This window comes from Lagenorhynchus albirostris, chromosome 6 (assembly GCF_949774975.1).
Source record: "Lagenorhynchus albirostris chromosome 6, mLagAlb1.1, whole genome shotgun sequence".
NCBI lineage: Eukaryota > Metazoa > Chordata > Mammalia > Artiodactyla > Delphinidae > Lagenorhynchus > Lagenorhynchus albirostris.
Window position 1 is genome coordinate 81,962,259 of NC_083100.1, and position 17,899 is coordinate 81,980,157.

Consider the following 17,899-nt stretch of genomic DNA (forward strand, 5'->3'; position numbering starts at 1 on the left):
CACAGCATCGCTATTCACAATAGCCAAGATATGGAAGCAACCTAAATATCCATCGATAGGTGAATGGATAAAGAAGATGTGGTATATATACACAATGGAATACTATCAGCCATAAAAAAAATAATGAAATAGTGCCATTTGCAGCAACATGGATAGACCTAGAGATTATCATACTAAGTAAAGTAAGTCAGACAAATACCATATGATATCACTTATAAGTAGAATCTAAAATATGACACAAGTGAACTTATTTACAAAACAGAAACAGATTCACAGACATAGAAAAAACTTACGGTTTCCAAAGGGGAAAGGGAGTGGGCGAGGGATAAATTAGGAGTTTGGGATTAGCATATAGAAAATACTATATATAAAATAGGTAAACAATGAGGTCCTACTGTATCACACAGGGAACTGTATTCAGTATCCTGTAATAAATGGAAAAGAATATGTGTATATATGTATATCTGAATCACTTTGCTGTACACCAGAAACTAAAACAATGTTGTAAATCAACTATACTTCAATTTGAAAAAAAAGATGTTGCAGAGAGTCTCTTATTCCATTTTGCACCACAGTTCTTATCTACGTGATTTCTTACTGGCTTTCCAAAGTTTCTATGATAAACGTGTTACTTTCTAATGAATAAAAAAAGTAAGTTTATGGTCTTAAAAATATAGATGCCTATAAAAAACATAAATTGTACAGATACACATTTGAAGAAATGGATTATCATCCTTGAACTTCTGGAATACTAGCAATTTTCTTTCAGAATGCATCCTTCCACTGTTTTTATTCCCCTAAAGAAAAGTCCAGTGATGATTTTGATGGCTTTTCTGATGTTTACAGGGTTTTTTTTCCTCCCTTCCTCTTGAGACTAAATGACCATTGTGTTGGTGTCACTAGATGTAACAGCTCCTGCTTATAAGTTGTGATCTTGGGCAAGTCATTTAAAACCTCTCTGTTCAATTTCTACTCAAATAAAAGGTAGACTATATGTTCTTTATGGTTTCTTTCACCACTAAGTCCATGAGTTTATCCCTTGTTTTATACTTGTGTTGCCTTTTCTGCTTTTTATATTCATATGTATTATTCCAATGAGATTTTAAGCTTCTTGAGGATAGAGACCAACTTTTACATTTCATCTTTCCTGTAATGCTTGCCACATGGCCTTGTAATAAGTAAACATTCACTAAATACTTGTTAGATTGAGTTGATTGAGAAACTTTGAAATCAACTTGGAGCCCGTTGGTTGTCTCGTTTAATAAAAGGAGGTGTTTATATAGAATAAGCATTTATTTAATTCCTTTTCAAAATGCATTTATTTTCTGTCATTTGAAATGTCATTCTCAGCAACAATTTGTGTTTCAGTGTAGCAAAAATGTTTCTTTAAGCAGTATCTGAAACTGAAGCCATAAGCTCACATATATGTATATATGTCACCTATACATGTATACATAAACTCACACACACATACAGACGACAATCAATATGCCAAAGGTATGTTGTGTGGCCCTGTTATTTCATGTTATTAACTTCTTGGGCCAAAGGAACTTAATCATTAAATGTTATCACCACATAACAATATCACCAGAAATTTTATATCTAGTTTATATAACTGGCAACAAGTTGAGTGCCTAAAATCTGTGGCATGAAAGGACTTGTGACTTAACAGTATTATTTTGGCGAAGCAATAATTTGCTTTTGACTTAAAAACATTATATTAATTCAGTGATTTGTTGAGCAGCTTATTCTTAGATATAGCTGGTGGTATTCCAAAGCAAGTCTCATGATCTGTGCCCTTGTAATATTTGATAATTCTAAGTTAAGACAGTAATATTCAAAATTAGGTTGACTTTTGTCATAATATAAATGTTGTGTTGTGAGTCAGCAAGCTGAGAGGTATTTGGTCAGTTGACTAGACATTAGAAAAAAATCTGATTTGAAGGAGTGTGTCAGGAGTCTATCCACATATGTTTTCCTTCGTTCGTTTAGTACTGTTAGTCTGAAAGACAATGACTCGAACTAGCCTAAAATGAAGAGGTCAAGTTAACTGTGTATACCAAGTAGATTTTTGTTTAACATCTGTAGAGTGGCAAAACACTTGGACATCTGACTGGATATTGAACTATATTTGTAAATAAGTTATTAGTGACATTTATTTTCTAGTGTTTTTAGAAGTTAAGTGATTTCCCTAATTATTTTTATTGTTGGCCGAATAGAGTTGATCTAAAATATATGATGCAGAAACAATGAAGTAGAAATAGAGTACAGGCTTTGAACTGAGGAAGTCACCATTAGAAAAAAAAGATCTATAACTGCTCATGAAATCCCAGGAGTAGAAAAGGACATGCTTCATAATTCTCAGGGATTTATCAACATGTAGGTTTTGGAAAGCATAGGAATGGGTAATTATCATGATAAATACACCACCTTGGTTGATAAGTGGGAGCTGAATCTACACGTGATTGAGTCTTGAACTTATTTGTTTAACCATCCTGCTTTGGTTAACATGTTTTTAAAAGTCTGAAATTCCACATATAGTTATGGTAAGTAGTGTTCAATGAATATATCTCAATATTTCACCTTTATCATCCTTTCAGTGGTAAGGGTGTAAGTTGCAGGGATCTTACTGTCATGGGGAATGTAGATAGACTGTTCTGAGCAGGCAGCTTCAGGTGGCATATTTTAATAATTACTGTCATTTTTGTCCTTTGTCAGTGCAGGAATAAATTCTAAATCGTCAGTACCTTTCTGGTTTATAATATAGAAGTCCTCTGGAATTGGTATAGCAAGAATCTTCTCAATCATATATAGGTGTGCACCTTTATGTGTGTGTCAGAACTGAGTATCATCTAAGACAGTACAAAAGTCAGAGCTACAATGCCACTCACTTACTTGAGCCCATAGTGTAGGACACTGGTTCCTAGACCTGGTTGTATAGAAGAGTCAATCAGGGAACATTGTGTAGATTACAGATTTTTGACTGAGACCCAGAAATCATATTTTAAAAGCATTTTCCCAGGTGATTATGATGATATTTGGGAAACTGATATAGAATAAAACAAATACTCGGTTGGTTCTTTGTGTATGTTTTCTAATTAGAGTTTAATGTTACCCTTGTGTCCAAAATTTCATGAATGTTTGCTGATTTTTATTTGCCTTTTAAAAATGAAAAGTGTAATAATTCGTGAGTTTGTACTCTTGTTTTATGAGGAAGAATTCTTTCATTGGACATACCACATTAAAGGTATTACCTTGCTAGGTGCACTGGGATTTATAATAGTGGAATTCTATCATCGATGAATTGACTATAACCTAACTGCTCTACAGTTTGTCTCTTTACCATTTTACTACATAGTCCCTAAGAATGTTATAATTAGAAAGGTGAGAAGAATAATTAGAATTCAGAAAAATTTTAAGGATGCCTGTTAGTTTTCTCTGTAGCTTTGGCCATTTCTCTATTGACAGCTTTGCGATGAAGATAAAATATTTGAGTAGCATAGCCAGGATGCCTTTCAGTTTAGTTCCTTAGATCTGGACATTTTGAACATCTAAGGGAAAGATCATTAATGTAAAACAAATTATATCTGCTATTTGTAAGTGTATGTGTGCATATTCAGCAAATGGTTTGCTTTACTTGGCTATTGTATAAATGAATATACTGGCTTGGGTAGTTCTGTGTGTGCATATTTATGCATGGTTAAAATGCCATTGTTTATTTTTAGTTGTCTGGTTAAGAGTTTTTAATTCTTCCAACTTAGTTTTTTAAAAGAATAGTCACTGCCATGTTTGTATTCTGAACCATTTGGTCTGGTAGTAGTATATAGAGAAAAGGTCACATAACTCAAGAGTCAACTTTAAATGTCACATAAACACATATAATAAATAAAAGCAGATTATTTACTTGGTTAAATGCATTAACCATGACCAACACATTGAAACAATAAAGGGGAAGAAAAGTTATGTTTTTTGTTTTCCTGCTTTACTGCTCTTAATAGACTATCTGTGGTGGTCTACTTGGATTTTCCATGCAGTAGTCTCATTCTGGGCAGTATTTGAAGCACCTAGCCTTTGCCATAGAAAAGTATCTCTCGTCTGTGAATCTCAGTAAGTTTCTCCATTCCGTTTTCACTTCAACTGCGAGGATTTCATATGTGACACTTACTGCTCAAGAGATCAATGTCCAGAGGAAGTGGCAAACCAAAGCAGAATGAAGTTGGCTCAGGTTTTACAAAAAAGATTCCACTAACATTTACCAAGAACTCTACAGGCATGGTCTGTGATGTTAATCCTTTTTTTTTTTTTTCCCAACTTTGACTGTATGTCAGAATTTAACATTTACTGCTTTAAAAGGGGGAGGGGGGTGTTTTCTACCCCTGAAGATTCAAGAGTGTTGCCCAGGGATTTTTTTTAAATGAATATTCATCCATTTTGCTTGTGTCTTCCTGGATACTACGAACTTTGCATCATAGTAACTGACACAGCCTGTCCCACAGTGTTACAGCATTAGTGCTTAACCAGTTCCTCATTCATCTTGTAATTCGGACAGTGAGACTGTAATTTTCCGTTAGCTCCATAGAGCAAATGCCTGTCCTCCTCTCCTGAATCAAGCACATCTTTTTTGGCCTTTTTGTGTTAAAAGTCTTTCATGTTGTTTGATACCAGTCTTAGACTGGTTGATAACTTTTAAGTATTTTATTTTTTAGGTACTAATTTTTACTTTTAATTATTTTAGCCTAGGCATATTTAATTTGTCCCAAGAAATATTGTTGAATCAAAAACTGTTATTAAAACATTGTCTTCTATGATGTTAAAATATACATATCAAAAAACAATTTAAAAATTCTTTGCAGGAAAGAAAGGACTTTTTTTTTTTTTAAATCAGGGGATGACATAAATATAAAATATCCAGGCAAATGTTTTTTTCTATCTTTCCACTCTTTTATTTTAAAAGTTTATATGAATATTTAGACAACCAGAAGAATCTCCCAAGTAGATCACAGGACTGTATACTTTTTCGGAATATCCTCAGAAGGCTCTCTAAATTATCAGCTGGTAAAACAAAAACCTTTTGTTACTTTTAAGTAACAGGAGGAAAGAGAAACTCCTTGTTTCCTCTTATGTTGTATGATTTGTGATCTCTTTATCTATCTGCTAAGAAGCCTTCTAGGGCTTCAAAGCTTATTTGTTTATTTACCGTGATGAAAGTCCGTTGGCCTCCTGATGCCTGTTTTATTCCACATTCTCCTCTTTTCCCTTCACGATCCTCAAATACTTACGTTAGGCTTAGCTTGGTTTGAAGAGATGCTGTCTATACCCGTGGATTTCTTCATTTTCTTTGGCCTCTTAGCAGTTTTATCCGCTTTGATGTGGAATGCACAGTAATAAAGTCAGTTTTCTCAGTAGCTCACAAAGTGTGGTTCCAGGACAGGCAACAGGAACATCCTCTGGGAATTTATGAGAAATGAAATTCTCAAGGTCTATCCTAGACCTATTATTAAATCAGAAACTCTGGGGATGAGACCCAGCAATCTTAATCACTTCTAGGTGTTGAATAGCTTTGGGCACTAGGGATTTGAAGTCTTTAGGGTCCATATAACTCTATATAGATTGATCTGCCCATAATTTCTTATTATTACTAGTATTAAAATGTTTTTTATATTGAGGAATACTTAGTGAATTTATACCATTGAAGTTGCCATCATAGTTCTGGTGTACCTTAGTTGGAGTTGTACTCGATACTTCATTGCATGGTCAAAGTACCCTCAAAGAAATTGTTTAATGGGAACGTATGTATATGTATAACTGATTCACTTTGTTATAAAGCAGAAACTAACACACCATTGTAAAGCAATTATACTCCAATAAAGATGTTAAAAAAAAAAGAAATTATTTAGAACAAGAGTCTAATTCTGTGCTTCATTCCCCCCAGCCCACAACTCTAATTGTTTCTAATCTTGGTTCTTCTCTCCAGTGTAATATAATAATTTATAAAGGGTACTCTGTATCACCATGCTTGGCATTTGACAGCATGGCATATCAGGTAAAACATTTCATTTAATCCCCACAGTAATCCTGTGAATTAAATAATGCTTTTATCTCAAACTTTACAGAGGAGAACACTGGGGCTTAGGAAGGTTAATTTGCGAAGGTCACACCACAGAACCAAGAATTCAAATCTATGCTTGATGACAGAACTCTTAGGGACAGTTGATATTACCATCAATCTCAGTTTTCAAGTTCTGCTTCTCCTTGACTTTGTCTGAATTTGCATTTATCTTAAATTTGATATATAAATGGCCTTCTTTCAGACTTCTCCTTGCTTACAGTTCTGATTTCAATAATATCCTCAAATATTTCTTTATTTCATTGCGTGTGACTTACTTTCTAAGAAAAATCAAAACTTTCTAGAAAGATTCTAGTGTCTTCATCTTCACTTCTTCTGCCTTCGCTTTTCTGGTTTAACTTCAGAAATGAAAACCTTGAACTCTCTTTTTTCATATGTTCAGTATTACTATATATTAGATTTAAAATCTGTGTTGCCTATATTTTAGACAAGCTAAAACTGGCATTCAGTAACTGCAAGTTTGAAATGAGTAGGGAGAGTATTCCAAATCACAGCAAAATTAAAATAATGAAATTGAGGATGGCTGGAGTACTTGTAAATATTAATAAAATACGTAAAAGTGTAGATTTTGACTAGTAAATTTAATATTCATTTCAGATATTCCTTTTAATCCTCCAAGTCTTAATTGAAGGCAGTGTAAATAAGAATGAAGTATGGTAGCCTAATTCCAGAAAGGAGAATATATTACTAATCTTTTTTTAATGTGTTACTAGCAAACTGTCAACCCATTATAAAAAGACAGAAATAATTGATAATCTTTTTCTAAAGATAATTGACTTTACCTTCTCTTACATCATCAGACTTATAGCTTTATAAGGTATATCATTTGATTTAAAAATTATTTGTTAAAAAACATGTGTACTTTATCTTTTGTTAATTTGGGGACTTCTCTATTAAAAGAAATTAATTTCTTAACCAAATTAACTATATTTTAACCAACTTGAATTTCCATTGATGTGACACTACCATGATAATATTATACTACATGTATTTTACTTGAAGTATAAATCATTCTGTATTTATTTTATATAAATATTTATATAAATATATATTAGTATATATATAATTTTTCTTTCATGCTTGGCAGGGTTTTTTTGAGGGTCATGGCATGTAATTATTCAAAACTTTTAAATTTAGCTAAGCAGTTGATTTAAACTAATCTGGCTCCTTTTTAGCAGCTAATTTGCCTGTGGACATTCTCCATTGCCTAACATTCATTCACTTATCAAATATTTTCTTGAAAACCAACTGTATGCCATTTTTGCACTACTTGATTTGGATACAATGATAACATGATTTCTGAGTCTTTCTTTCAAGGAGCTGTGGTCCAGTGGAGCAAACATAAGTAAACACAGAGTTAGTTACATCACTGTATGCTGATTAAGTTCTGTGAAAGGGGAAGATAGCACTTGAGGGATACAGAACCCTCAGATTTTGCCCAGACTAGGAGTGTTCAGCGGTGTCACAGAAAGTATTCCAAAGGAAATAATATCTCAACTAAGGCCTGAGTTTGGAGTGAGTCAGGGTATAGAGAATTGTTGATTCTCCCAGGCATATTAAGAGAAGGAGCTGTGAGCTAAACTGGGAAATTAGTCATTCGGAACCTTCCTTTTAAATGATGTTAGGGAATTTGGAATTTAGAACTTTGGGGGTTGAGGATGGAGTTGAAGGGTTTTTACATGAAAATGGGAGTAAGAGTTGGAGGCAATAAAGAAGCTGGCATAGATTTCCAGTCAAGAAATAATGGTGATCTAAAGTAGGATGAAGGCAGCTAGTGACAGGAGTGGATTGGGTTCAATTTTTTTAGGCTATAGAATAGACCAATTGTTACTTGAAACTCTGAAACTGAAAATTAGGTTTATTCACCTTAGAAAGCATAAGTTGAGAGGAGGATTTACTGGAAACCAATAATATAAAAAGTATAGGTGCTAAAGAAATACTGTGAGGGTAAGCCATTCTTTGGGATTACCCATTTCACTGCTCGTCGTAAGAGTATAAATAAAATAGTAGTTTCTACCAAAATTTCTACAACTAAATAATCTTTGTCACCTATTGTATTTGATACCAACATGACTTAGTCATGCATAGACGTTCAGCTCCTTTTACACTTTATGTCTAGTCCTGCTATTTAGAATAGCAAGTAAAATCATGGTATCAAAAGCACAGTAGGAAGTGGAAGGAGGTGTCCCATGATCCACTGGTAAATTTGAGGAGAAATTCAATCAATCTATTTGCAGATAAAGAAGATTTAGTTATACCAGTTATACTCTCATTTTTGTCATTAAGCACTTCAAAAAAACCTATAAAATTAGAGTTTAATTTTGTTTTAACTTTTTATTTTGACATTATTATAGACTCACAGAAGTTGCAAATATAATTCATAGTGTCCCATAAACCCTTCACCCACATTCTCTTAAGGGTGACATCTTATAAAATGATACTGCATGTCAAAACCAGAAAACTGACATTGGTATAACACTGTTAACAAGACTACAGACCTTATTCAGTTCTCAACAGTTTTTACTAGCACTCATTTTTGTGTGTCTGTATAATTTTCTGTGATTTTATCCCATGGTTAGATTTGTTTGAACACCATTGCAATAAAGATGCTGAACTGTTCCATCATTACAGAGAACATTCTTCATGTAACTCCTTTTTGTAGTCATACTCACCCCTAAGTTCTGTCTCCTCACAATCGTGAATCTGTTCTTCATCTTCATAATAGTTTTGTCATTCCAAGAATGTTTTTTAAATGGAATTGTAAAATATGTAATTTTTTTGAGATCAGCCTTTTTTTTCTTTTTTCTGTTCACTAAGCATGATGCCCTTGAGAGCCATCCAAGTTATTTCACATATCAGTAGTTAATCTCTTTTTTTTTTCCTCAGTTACAGTCCCCCTGTATGTATGGATGTTTCAGTTTCTTTAACTCCATTGGCTCTTTGAAGGACATCTGTATTGTTTTCAGTTTTTTGGCTATTACAAATAAAATTGTTGTGAATATTCACATTTACAGGTTTTTGTTTGAGGATAAATTTTCATTTCTTTGGTATAAATACCGAGTACAATTGCCATGTTACATGGTAAGTGTTTGTTTATAAGAAACTGCCAAAGCATAGGAGAGGTTAAAACGGGTTCAAGATGGTGGAGTAGAAGGACGTGCTCTCACTCTCTTTTTCGAGAACTTCAGAATCACAACTAACTGCTGAACAGGAAGACACTGGAACTCATCAAAAAAGATACCCCACATCCAAAGACAAAGAAGAAACAGCAATGAGATGGTAGGAGGGGTGCAAACACAATAAAATCAAATCCCATAACCACTGGGTGGGTGACTCACAAATTGGAGAACAGTTTTACCACAGAAGTCCACCCACTGGACTGAAGGTTCTGACTGCCACGTCAGGCTTCCCAACCTGGGGTTCCGGCAATGGGAGGAGGAATTCCCAGAGAATCAGACTTTGAAGGCTAGCGGGATTTGATTGCAGGACTTTGACAGAACTGGGGGAAATAGAGACTCCACTCATGGAGGGCACACACAAAGTAGTGTACATATCAGGATCCAGGGGAAAGGAGCAGTGACCCTATAGGAGACTGAACCAGACCTACGTGATAGTGTTGGAGGGTCTCCTGAAGAGGCAGGGGCTGGCTGTGGCTCACCACAGGGACAAGGACACTGGCAGCAGAAGTTCTGGGAAGTACTCCTTGGCATGTGCCCTCCTGGAGTCTACCATTAGCCCCACCAAAGAGCCAGATAGGCTCCAGTGCTGGGTCACCTCAGGCCAAACAACCAACAGGGAGGGAACTCAGCCCCACCCATCAGCAAACAAGTGGATTAAAGTTTTACTGAGCTCTGCCCACCACTAGTCCCTCCCATCAGGAAGCTTGCACAAGCCTCTTAGCCTCATCCATCAGAGGGCAGACAGCAGAAGCAAGAAGAACTACAGTCCTGCAGCTTGTGGAACAAAAACCACATTCACAGAAAGACAAAATGAAAAGGCAGAGGACTATGTACCAGATGAAGGAACAAGATAAAACCCCAGAAAAAACAACTAAATGAAGTGGAGATAGGCAACCTTCTAGAAAAAGAATTCAGAATGATGATAGTGAAGATGATCCAGGACCTCAGAAAAAGAATGAGGCAAATATCAAAAAGATGCAAGAAATGTTTAACAAAGACCTAGAAGAATTAAAGAACCAACACCTAGAAGAATTAAAGGATAAACAAACAGACATGAACAATACAATAACTGAAGTGAAAAATACAATAGAAGGAATCAATACTAGAATAACTGAGGCAGAAGAACGGATAAGTGACCTGGAAGACAGAAAGGTGGAATTAGCTGCTGCAGAACAGAATAAAAAAAAAAAGAATGAAAAGAAATGAAGACAGCCTAAGAGACCTCTGGAACAATATTAAATGCACCAACATTGGCATTATAGGGGTCCCAGAAGAAGAAGATTGAGAGAAAGGACCTGAGAAAATATTTGAGGAGATTACAGGCAAAAAGTTCCCTAACATGGGAAAGGAAATAGTCAAGTCCAGGAAGCACAGAGAGTCCCATACAGGATAAACCCAAGGAGAGACATGCCAAGACACATAGTAATCAAATTGACAAGAATTAAATAAAAAGAAGAATTATTAAAAGCAACAAGGGAAAAATAACATACAAGGGAACTCCCATAAGGTTAACAGCTGATTTCTTAGCAAAAACTCTACAAGCCAGAAGGGAGTGGCACAATATATTTAAAGTGATGAAAAGGAGGAACCTACAACCAAGATTGCTCTAGCTGGCAAGGATCTTATTCAGATTCAACAGAAATCAAAAGCTTTACAGACAAGCAAAAGCTAAGAGAATTCAGCTTCACCAAACCATCTCTACAGCAAATGCTAAAGGAACATTTCTAAGTGGGAAACAAGAGAAGAAAAGCACCTACGAAAACAAACCCAAAACAATTAAGAAAATGGTAATAGGAACATACATATCGATAATTACCTTAAATGTGAATGGATTAAATGCTCCAACCAAAAGACACAGGCTTGCTGAATGAATACAAAAACAAGACCCATCTATATGCTGTCTACAAGAGACCCACTTCAGACCTAGGGACACATACAGACTGCAAGTGAGGGGATGGAAAAAGATACTCCATGCAAATGGAAATCAAAAGAAAGCTGGGGTAGCAATACTCATATCAGATAAAATAGACTTTGAAACAAAGATTGTTACAAGAGACAAGGGAGGACACTACATAACGATCAAGGGATCAATCCATGAAGAAGATATAACAATTATAAATATCTATGAACCCAACATAGGAGCACCTCAGTACATAAGGCAAATGCTAACAGCTATAAAAGAGAAAATCGACAGTAACACAGTAATAGTGAGGGATTTTAACAGCTCACTTACACCAATGGACAGATCATCCAGACAGAAAATTAATAAGGAAACACAAGATTTAAATGACACAATAGAGCAGAAAGATTTAATTGATATTTATAGCACATTTCATCCAAAACCAGCAGATTACACTTTCTTCTTAGTTGCACACAGAACATTCTCCAGGATAGACCACATCTTGGGTCACAAATCAAACCTCAGTAAATTTAAGGAAATTGAAATCATAGCATCTTTTCTGACAACAATGCTATGAGATTAGAAATCAGTTTCAGGTTAAAAACCGCAAAAAACACAAACACAGGCTAATCAATATGTTACTAAATAACCAAAAGATCACTTAAGAAATCAAAGAGTAAGTCAAACAATACCTAGAGAAAAATGACAATGAAAACACAATGATCAAAAACCTGTGGGATGCAGCAAAAGCAGTTCTAAAAGGGCAGTTTATAGCAATACAATCCTGCCTCAAGTAACAAGAAATATCTCATACAATCTAACCTTACACCTTAAGGATACTAGAGAAAGAAGACAAACAAAACCCAAACTGAGTAGAAGGAAAGAAGTCATAAAGATCAGAGGAGAAAGAAAGTAGAAACATAGAAAACAGTAGCAAAGATCAATAAAACTAAAAGCTGTTTCTTTGAGAAGATAAACAAAATTGATAAACCTTTAGCCAGACTCATCAAGAATCAATAAAATTAGAAATGAAAATCAAGAAGTAACAACTGACACTGTAGAGATACAAAGGATCATGAGAGATTACTACAAGCAACTATATGCCCATAAAATGGACAACCTGGAGGAAGTGGACAAATTCTTAGACAAGCACAACCTTTCAAGACTGAACCAAGAAAAATAGAAAATATGAACAGACAAATCAGAAGTAATGAAATTGAAACTATGATTAAAAATCTTGCAGCAAACAAAAGTCCAGGACCAGATGGTTTCACAGGTGAATTGTATTGAACATTTAGAGAAGAGCTAATACACATCCTTCTCAAACTCTTCCAAAAAAATTGCAGAGGAAGGAACACTCCCGAACTCATTCTACGAGGCCACCATCACCCTGATACAAAAATCAAAGATACTACAAAAAATGAAAATTACAGACCAACATTACTGATGTGTATAGATGCAAAAATTCCAAACAAAATACTAGCAGACAAAATCCAGCAACACACTAAAAGGATCATACATGATGGTCAAGAGGGATTTATACCAGGGATTCAAGGATTCTTCAATATACACAAATCAGTGTGATACACAATATTAACAGATTGAAGAATAGAAACCATATGATCATCTTAATAGATGCAGTCAAAGCTTTTGACAAAATTCAACACCCATTTATGATTAAAAAATCTCCAGAACATGGACACAGAGGGAACCAACCTCAACATAATAAAGGCCATATAAGATAAACCCACAGCAAGCATCATTCTCTATGGTGAAAAACTGAAAGCATTTCCTCTAAGCTCAGGAACAAAACAAGGATGTCCACTCTTGCCACTAGTATTCAGCATAGTTTTGGAAGTCCTAACCACGGCAATCAGAGAAGAAAAAAATAAAAGGAATCCAAATTGGAAAAGTAGAAGTAAAATTGTCACTGTTTGCAGATGACATGATACTATACATAAATAATCCTAAAAATGCCACTAGAAAACTACTAGAGCTAATGAATTAATTTGGTAAAGTTGCAGGATACAAAATTAATGCACAGAAATCTTTTACATCCCTAACAATGAAAGATCAGAAAGAGAAATTAAGGAAACAATTCTATTCACCATTGTAACAAAAATAATAAAATACCTAGGAATAAATCTACCTAAGGAGGTAAAAGACCTGTACTCAGAAAACTATAAGACACTGATGAAAGAAATCAAAGATGACACAAACAGATTGAGAGATATACCATGTTCTTGGATTGGAAGAATCAATATTGTGAAAATGACTCTAGTACCCAAAGCAAACTACAGATTCAGTGTAATCCCTATCAAAATACCAAAGGCATTTTGTACAGAACTAGAGCAAAAAAAATCTTAAAATTTATATGGAAATATAAAAGACTCCAAATAGCCAAAGCAATCTTGAGGGAAAAAAGCGGAGCTGGAGGAATCAGACTCCCTGACTTCAGACTATACTACAAAGCTACAGCGATCAAGATAATATGGTACTGACACAAAAACAGAAATATCGATCAGTGGAACAGGATAGAAAGCCCAGAGATAAACCCACACACCTTTGGTCAGCTAATATATGACAAAGGAGGCAAGGATATGCAATGGAGAAAAGAGTTTCTTCAGTAACTGGTGCTGGGAAAACTGGACAGTTACATGTATAAGAATGAAATTAGCACACTCCCTGACACCATACACAAAAATAAACTCAAAATGAATTAAAGACCTAAATGTAAGACTGGACACTATAAAATCTTCGAGGAAAACATAGGAAGAACACTCTTTGACATAAATCACAGCAAGGTCTTTTTTGACCCACCTCCTAGAGTAACGGAAATAAAAACAGAAATAAACAAATGGGATCTAATGAAACTTAAAAGCTTTTGCATAACAAAGGAAACTATAAGCAAGACGAAAGTACAACCCTCAGAATGGGAGAAAACATTTGCAAACAAATCAACAGACAAAGGATTAATCTCCAAAATACATAAACAGCTTATGCAGCTCAATATTAAAAAAAAAAAAACCCACTCAAAAAATGGGCAGAAGACCTAAATATGACATTTCTCCAAAGACATATAGATGACCAAAAGGCACATGAGAAGATGCTCAACATCACTAATTATTAGAGAAATGCAAATCAAAAGTACAATGAGGTATCAACTGATACTGGTTAGAATGGGCATCATCAGAAAATCTACAAACAATAAATGCTGCAGAGGGTGTGGGGAGAAGGGAACCCTCTTGTACTGTTGGTGGGAATGTAAATTGATGCAGCCACTATGGAGAACAGCATGGAGGTTCCTTAAACTAAAAATAGAACTACCATGTGTCCCAGCAATCCCATTACTGGGCATATACCCAGAGAAAACCATAATTTAAAAATACACATGCACCCCAGTGTTCATTACAGCACTGTTTACAGTAGCCAGGTCATGGAAGCAACCTAAATGCCCATAGACAGACAAATGTCTAAGGAAATTGTACATATATGCAATGGGATATTACTCAGCCATAAAAAGGAATGAAATTGTGTCATTTCTAGAGATGTGGATAGACCTATATACTGTCATACAGAGTGAAGTAAGTCAAAGAGTAAAACAAGTATTGTACATTAACTCATATATGTGGAGTCTAGAAAAATGGTACAGATGAACTGGTTTGCAATGCAGAGGTGGAGACACGGATGTAGAGAATAAACGTATGGACACCAAGGGGCAAAAGCGGGGTGTTGGGTGGTTGTGGGATTAATTGGGAGATTGGAAGTGACATGTATACACTAATATGTATAAAATAGATAGCTAATAACCAGCTGTATAAAAAAATAAAATTAAGTTAAATTGAAAAAAAAACTGCCAAAAGGAAACTTTGCAGAATGGCTATAACATTTCACATTCTTACCAGTAGTTGTATTAGAGATGTGGATTCTCTGCATCCTCACCAGCATTTGCTGTTTTCACGTTTTAATTTTTGCTGTTCAAATAGGTGTGTACATATACCTCATTGTGGTTATAATTTGCATTTTTCTAATGACTAATGTGTTTCATGTGTTTATTTGGCATCCATATACCCTCTTTGGTTGAAGTGTCTATGCCCTTTGTCCATTTTTCTAGATTTCTGTATTGTTGAGCTTTGAAGCTTCTCTGTATATAAGTCCTTTGTCAGATATGTGGTTTGCATCTATCATTCCAAAACTTGTCGTTTCATCTATAAAGTTAGAATTGTCTTTTAAAATATTCTTTGTAATAGAGTGGAGATTTGACTGTTATTTGGAGGGGCTAGATGTATTAAAATCAATGTCAATTAAGACTCAATTTGCAGTAAAAATTTATGTGGGTTAGGAACTGAAGTAGTGTGTATGTGTATGTTTCTTTCATGAATGATCACCAAATGACGAATATGTTTGTTTTTAGTGGCTTACCTGAATTATATTTGATGCAAAGAGGCAGATTAGACACCTACCCTGCAACCTCAGGCATTTTACTTACCTCTTCTGAGCATGTTTTTTCAACCCATGAAATGGGGAGAAATATGTTTTAATTCCATTAATACTGTGAAATCGCTAATATAGCTCTATAAAGATAAGGTATATTGTAAAAGCTCTCCTCCATTTTTTAAAAATTCACTTCTCCTTATTGTCTAGGGGACATTTGTTCCATTGTTTCCTGTGATTTCAGATTTTGGCTTGTAGACCTTCTTCACAATCAAGAGTATCTTAAACCAGAATGAGGATATCATTTCATGTTGCTAAAATGGTTTTTTGCCCACACACAACTCTGATTTAAGGGAAAAATTTTAAATAGAATAAAATTAAAATAATTAATGTAAAGTTTCTCAAGCAAGGTGCCTCATACAGAGAAAAAGCTGCTAGAAGGGCTCTAAGGGTGACTGAGGAAACCACTTTTCTCTTAAGAAAGAAGCTTCTTAAGGGACCAAGACATCAGTAGAGTACTCTGTTCTTGAGTTTCCAATTTGAGTGCCTGGAGCCGGAAGCCCTTTGGGGTTTAAGAAGGGAGGGACAGATTTGCTTGTTACCTGTTTTTCAAAGCATTTCTCAACTGCTGTCCTGTTAGAAACAGCATTCCAAGGGTTGGCATCTGTCAGTATATGAAATTAATAAATATGAATATAAAATACGTCACAGAGGTTGATCTTCCTTTAAGTTATTGAAATGTGTACTTTTTAAAAACAGTTGAGGGCTTCCCTGGTGGCGCAGTGGTTGAGAGTCCGCCTGCCAATGCAGGGGACATGGGTTCGTGCCCTGGTCTGGGAAGATCCCACATACCGTGGAGCGGCTAGGCCCATGAGCCATGGCCGCTGAGCCTGCACATCCCCGGAGCCTGTGCTCCGCAACGGGAGAGGCCACAACAGTGAGAGGCCCGTGTACCGCAAAAAAATAAAACAGTTGACTAAATAGCAGTTAACCAAGTATATACAATTATAGCTATATATAATAGTTATATATAATCAAGTATACCGTGACTGGGTTTAAATCTTGACTCTGTGACTTACACACTGGTTTTGGTCAAGCTACTTAACCTTTCTGTGTCTTCTAATCTGAAAGCAGTGTTAACGATCATATTTATCCCATAGGGTTATTCTTAGGATTAAATGAGTTCATAAAATCAGAGCACTTGTAACAGTTACTGGCTAAGCTATTATTACCTGATTAGTAAAGTAATTATATAGGAAATTGTTGATGAGAAAATTAGATCTTTTAGCCAAAGGTGTTTATCTATGAGTATATTGCCCTCAAGGAGAATTTTACAGAACTTCTTTTTTTTCGTTAGTATATATGTATTTTTCATTCCAGTTACCATTGCCAATTTTATTTTGGACATTATGCTAAAATGCTTGGAACTTTTAAATATCCTCAATTTGGGGACACTGACAGTTAACCAAATTTTGTTTAGTGTGATTTGATTATGAAAAAGAAGTACAGGCAGTTCTGTATGTTTACAGAAGAGACATTTTACCTAGTCTGTAATGAGTGTTTATGACTGATGAGTAGAACAAGAAAGCGAAAGCTTTCTGGAAGGGCTGATCCTGTGGGATGGATGTGGGGAGAAACACTGTATGTAAAGGAAGCATATAGATTGGTTTTTGTTTTTGTTTTTAAAGGCAAGGAAGGGAAGCTGAATAGTAAATTGAAAAGAAAGGTAGGAGTAATTGTGTGTGAGAACCATCTAAATTGTGGAATGGAGTGTCAATTAAACCTGTACTTAGACAAAGAGGAGCCGTTGAGATGGGTTTTTTTTCTGTTTTTATTGAAAAACAATTTACATACATCACTGTATAATTTTAAGATGTTTAGCAGGATGGTTTTATTTACATATATTATGAAATGATTCCTACAATTAGGTTCAACTGAGAATTTTTAAAGTTTGAGAAATTTGAACATTTTTCATGTTTTAAAACTTGTTTATTTTGATTCTATAATAGTACATTCTTAAATAATCTCTATAAGTTAATAGTCTTTATATTCATGCTAAAAATTATTTTTCTTTTTTTTAAGGATTTCAGTTTGTTGAAATGAGCAGTCGTAAATCAAAGAGTAACAACTTAATACAAGCAGAATACCTTTCACAGGTTGGTATATATTTTCATTACTCTGAAGGTCTGTTACCATGCAAAGGTGATAAGAGAATTAGTCATCTTCTTAACTTGAATTCTTCCCTTAGCATGTATGAAG

General features: G+C 34.9%; 1 protein-coding gene across 4 annotated transcripts in view; it reads left to right on the forward strand.

Moving 5' to 3' along the window:
• Positions 1-17,899, forward strand: part of ORC4 (origin recognition complex subunit 4) — a 95,469-nt gene that overhangs the window by 36,177 nt on the left and 41,393 nt on the right. For all 4 annotated transcript variants that reach the window (XM_060152948.1, XM_060152947.1, XM_060152951.1 and 1 more), the window contains one exon: positions 17,723-17,796. In XM_060152948.1, the coding sequence (XP_060008931.1) occupies positions 17,740-17,796 (57 nt within the window). In that variant the 5' untranslated portion in view covers positions 17,723-17,739. The remainder of the gene's footprint in view (positions 1-17,722; positions 17,797-17,899) is intronic.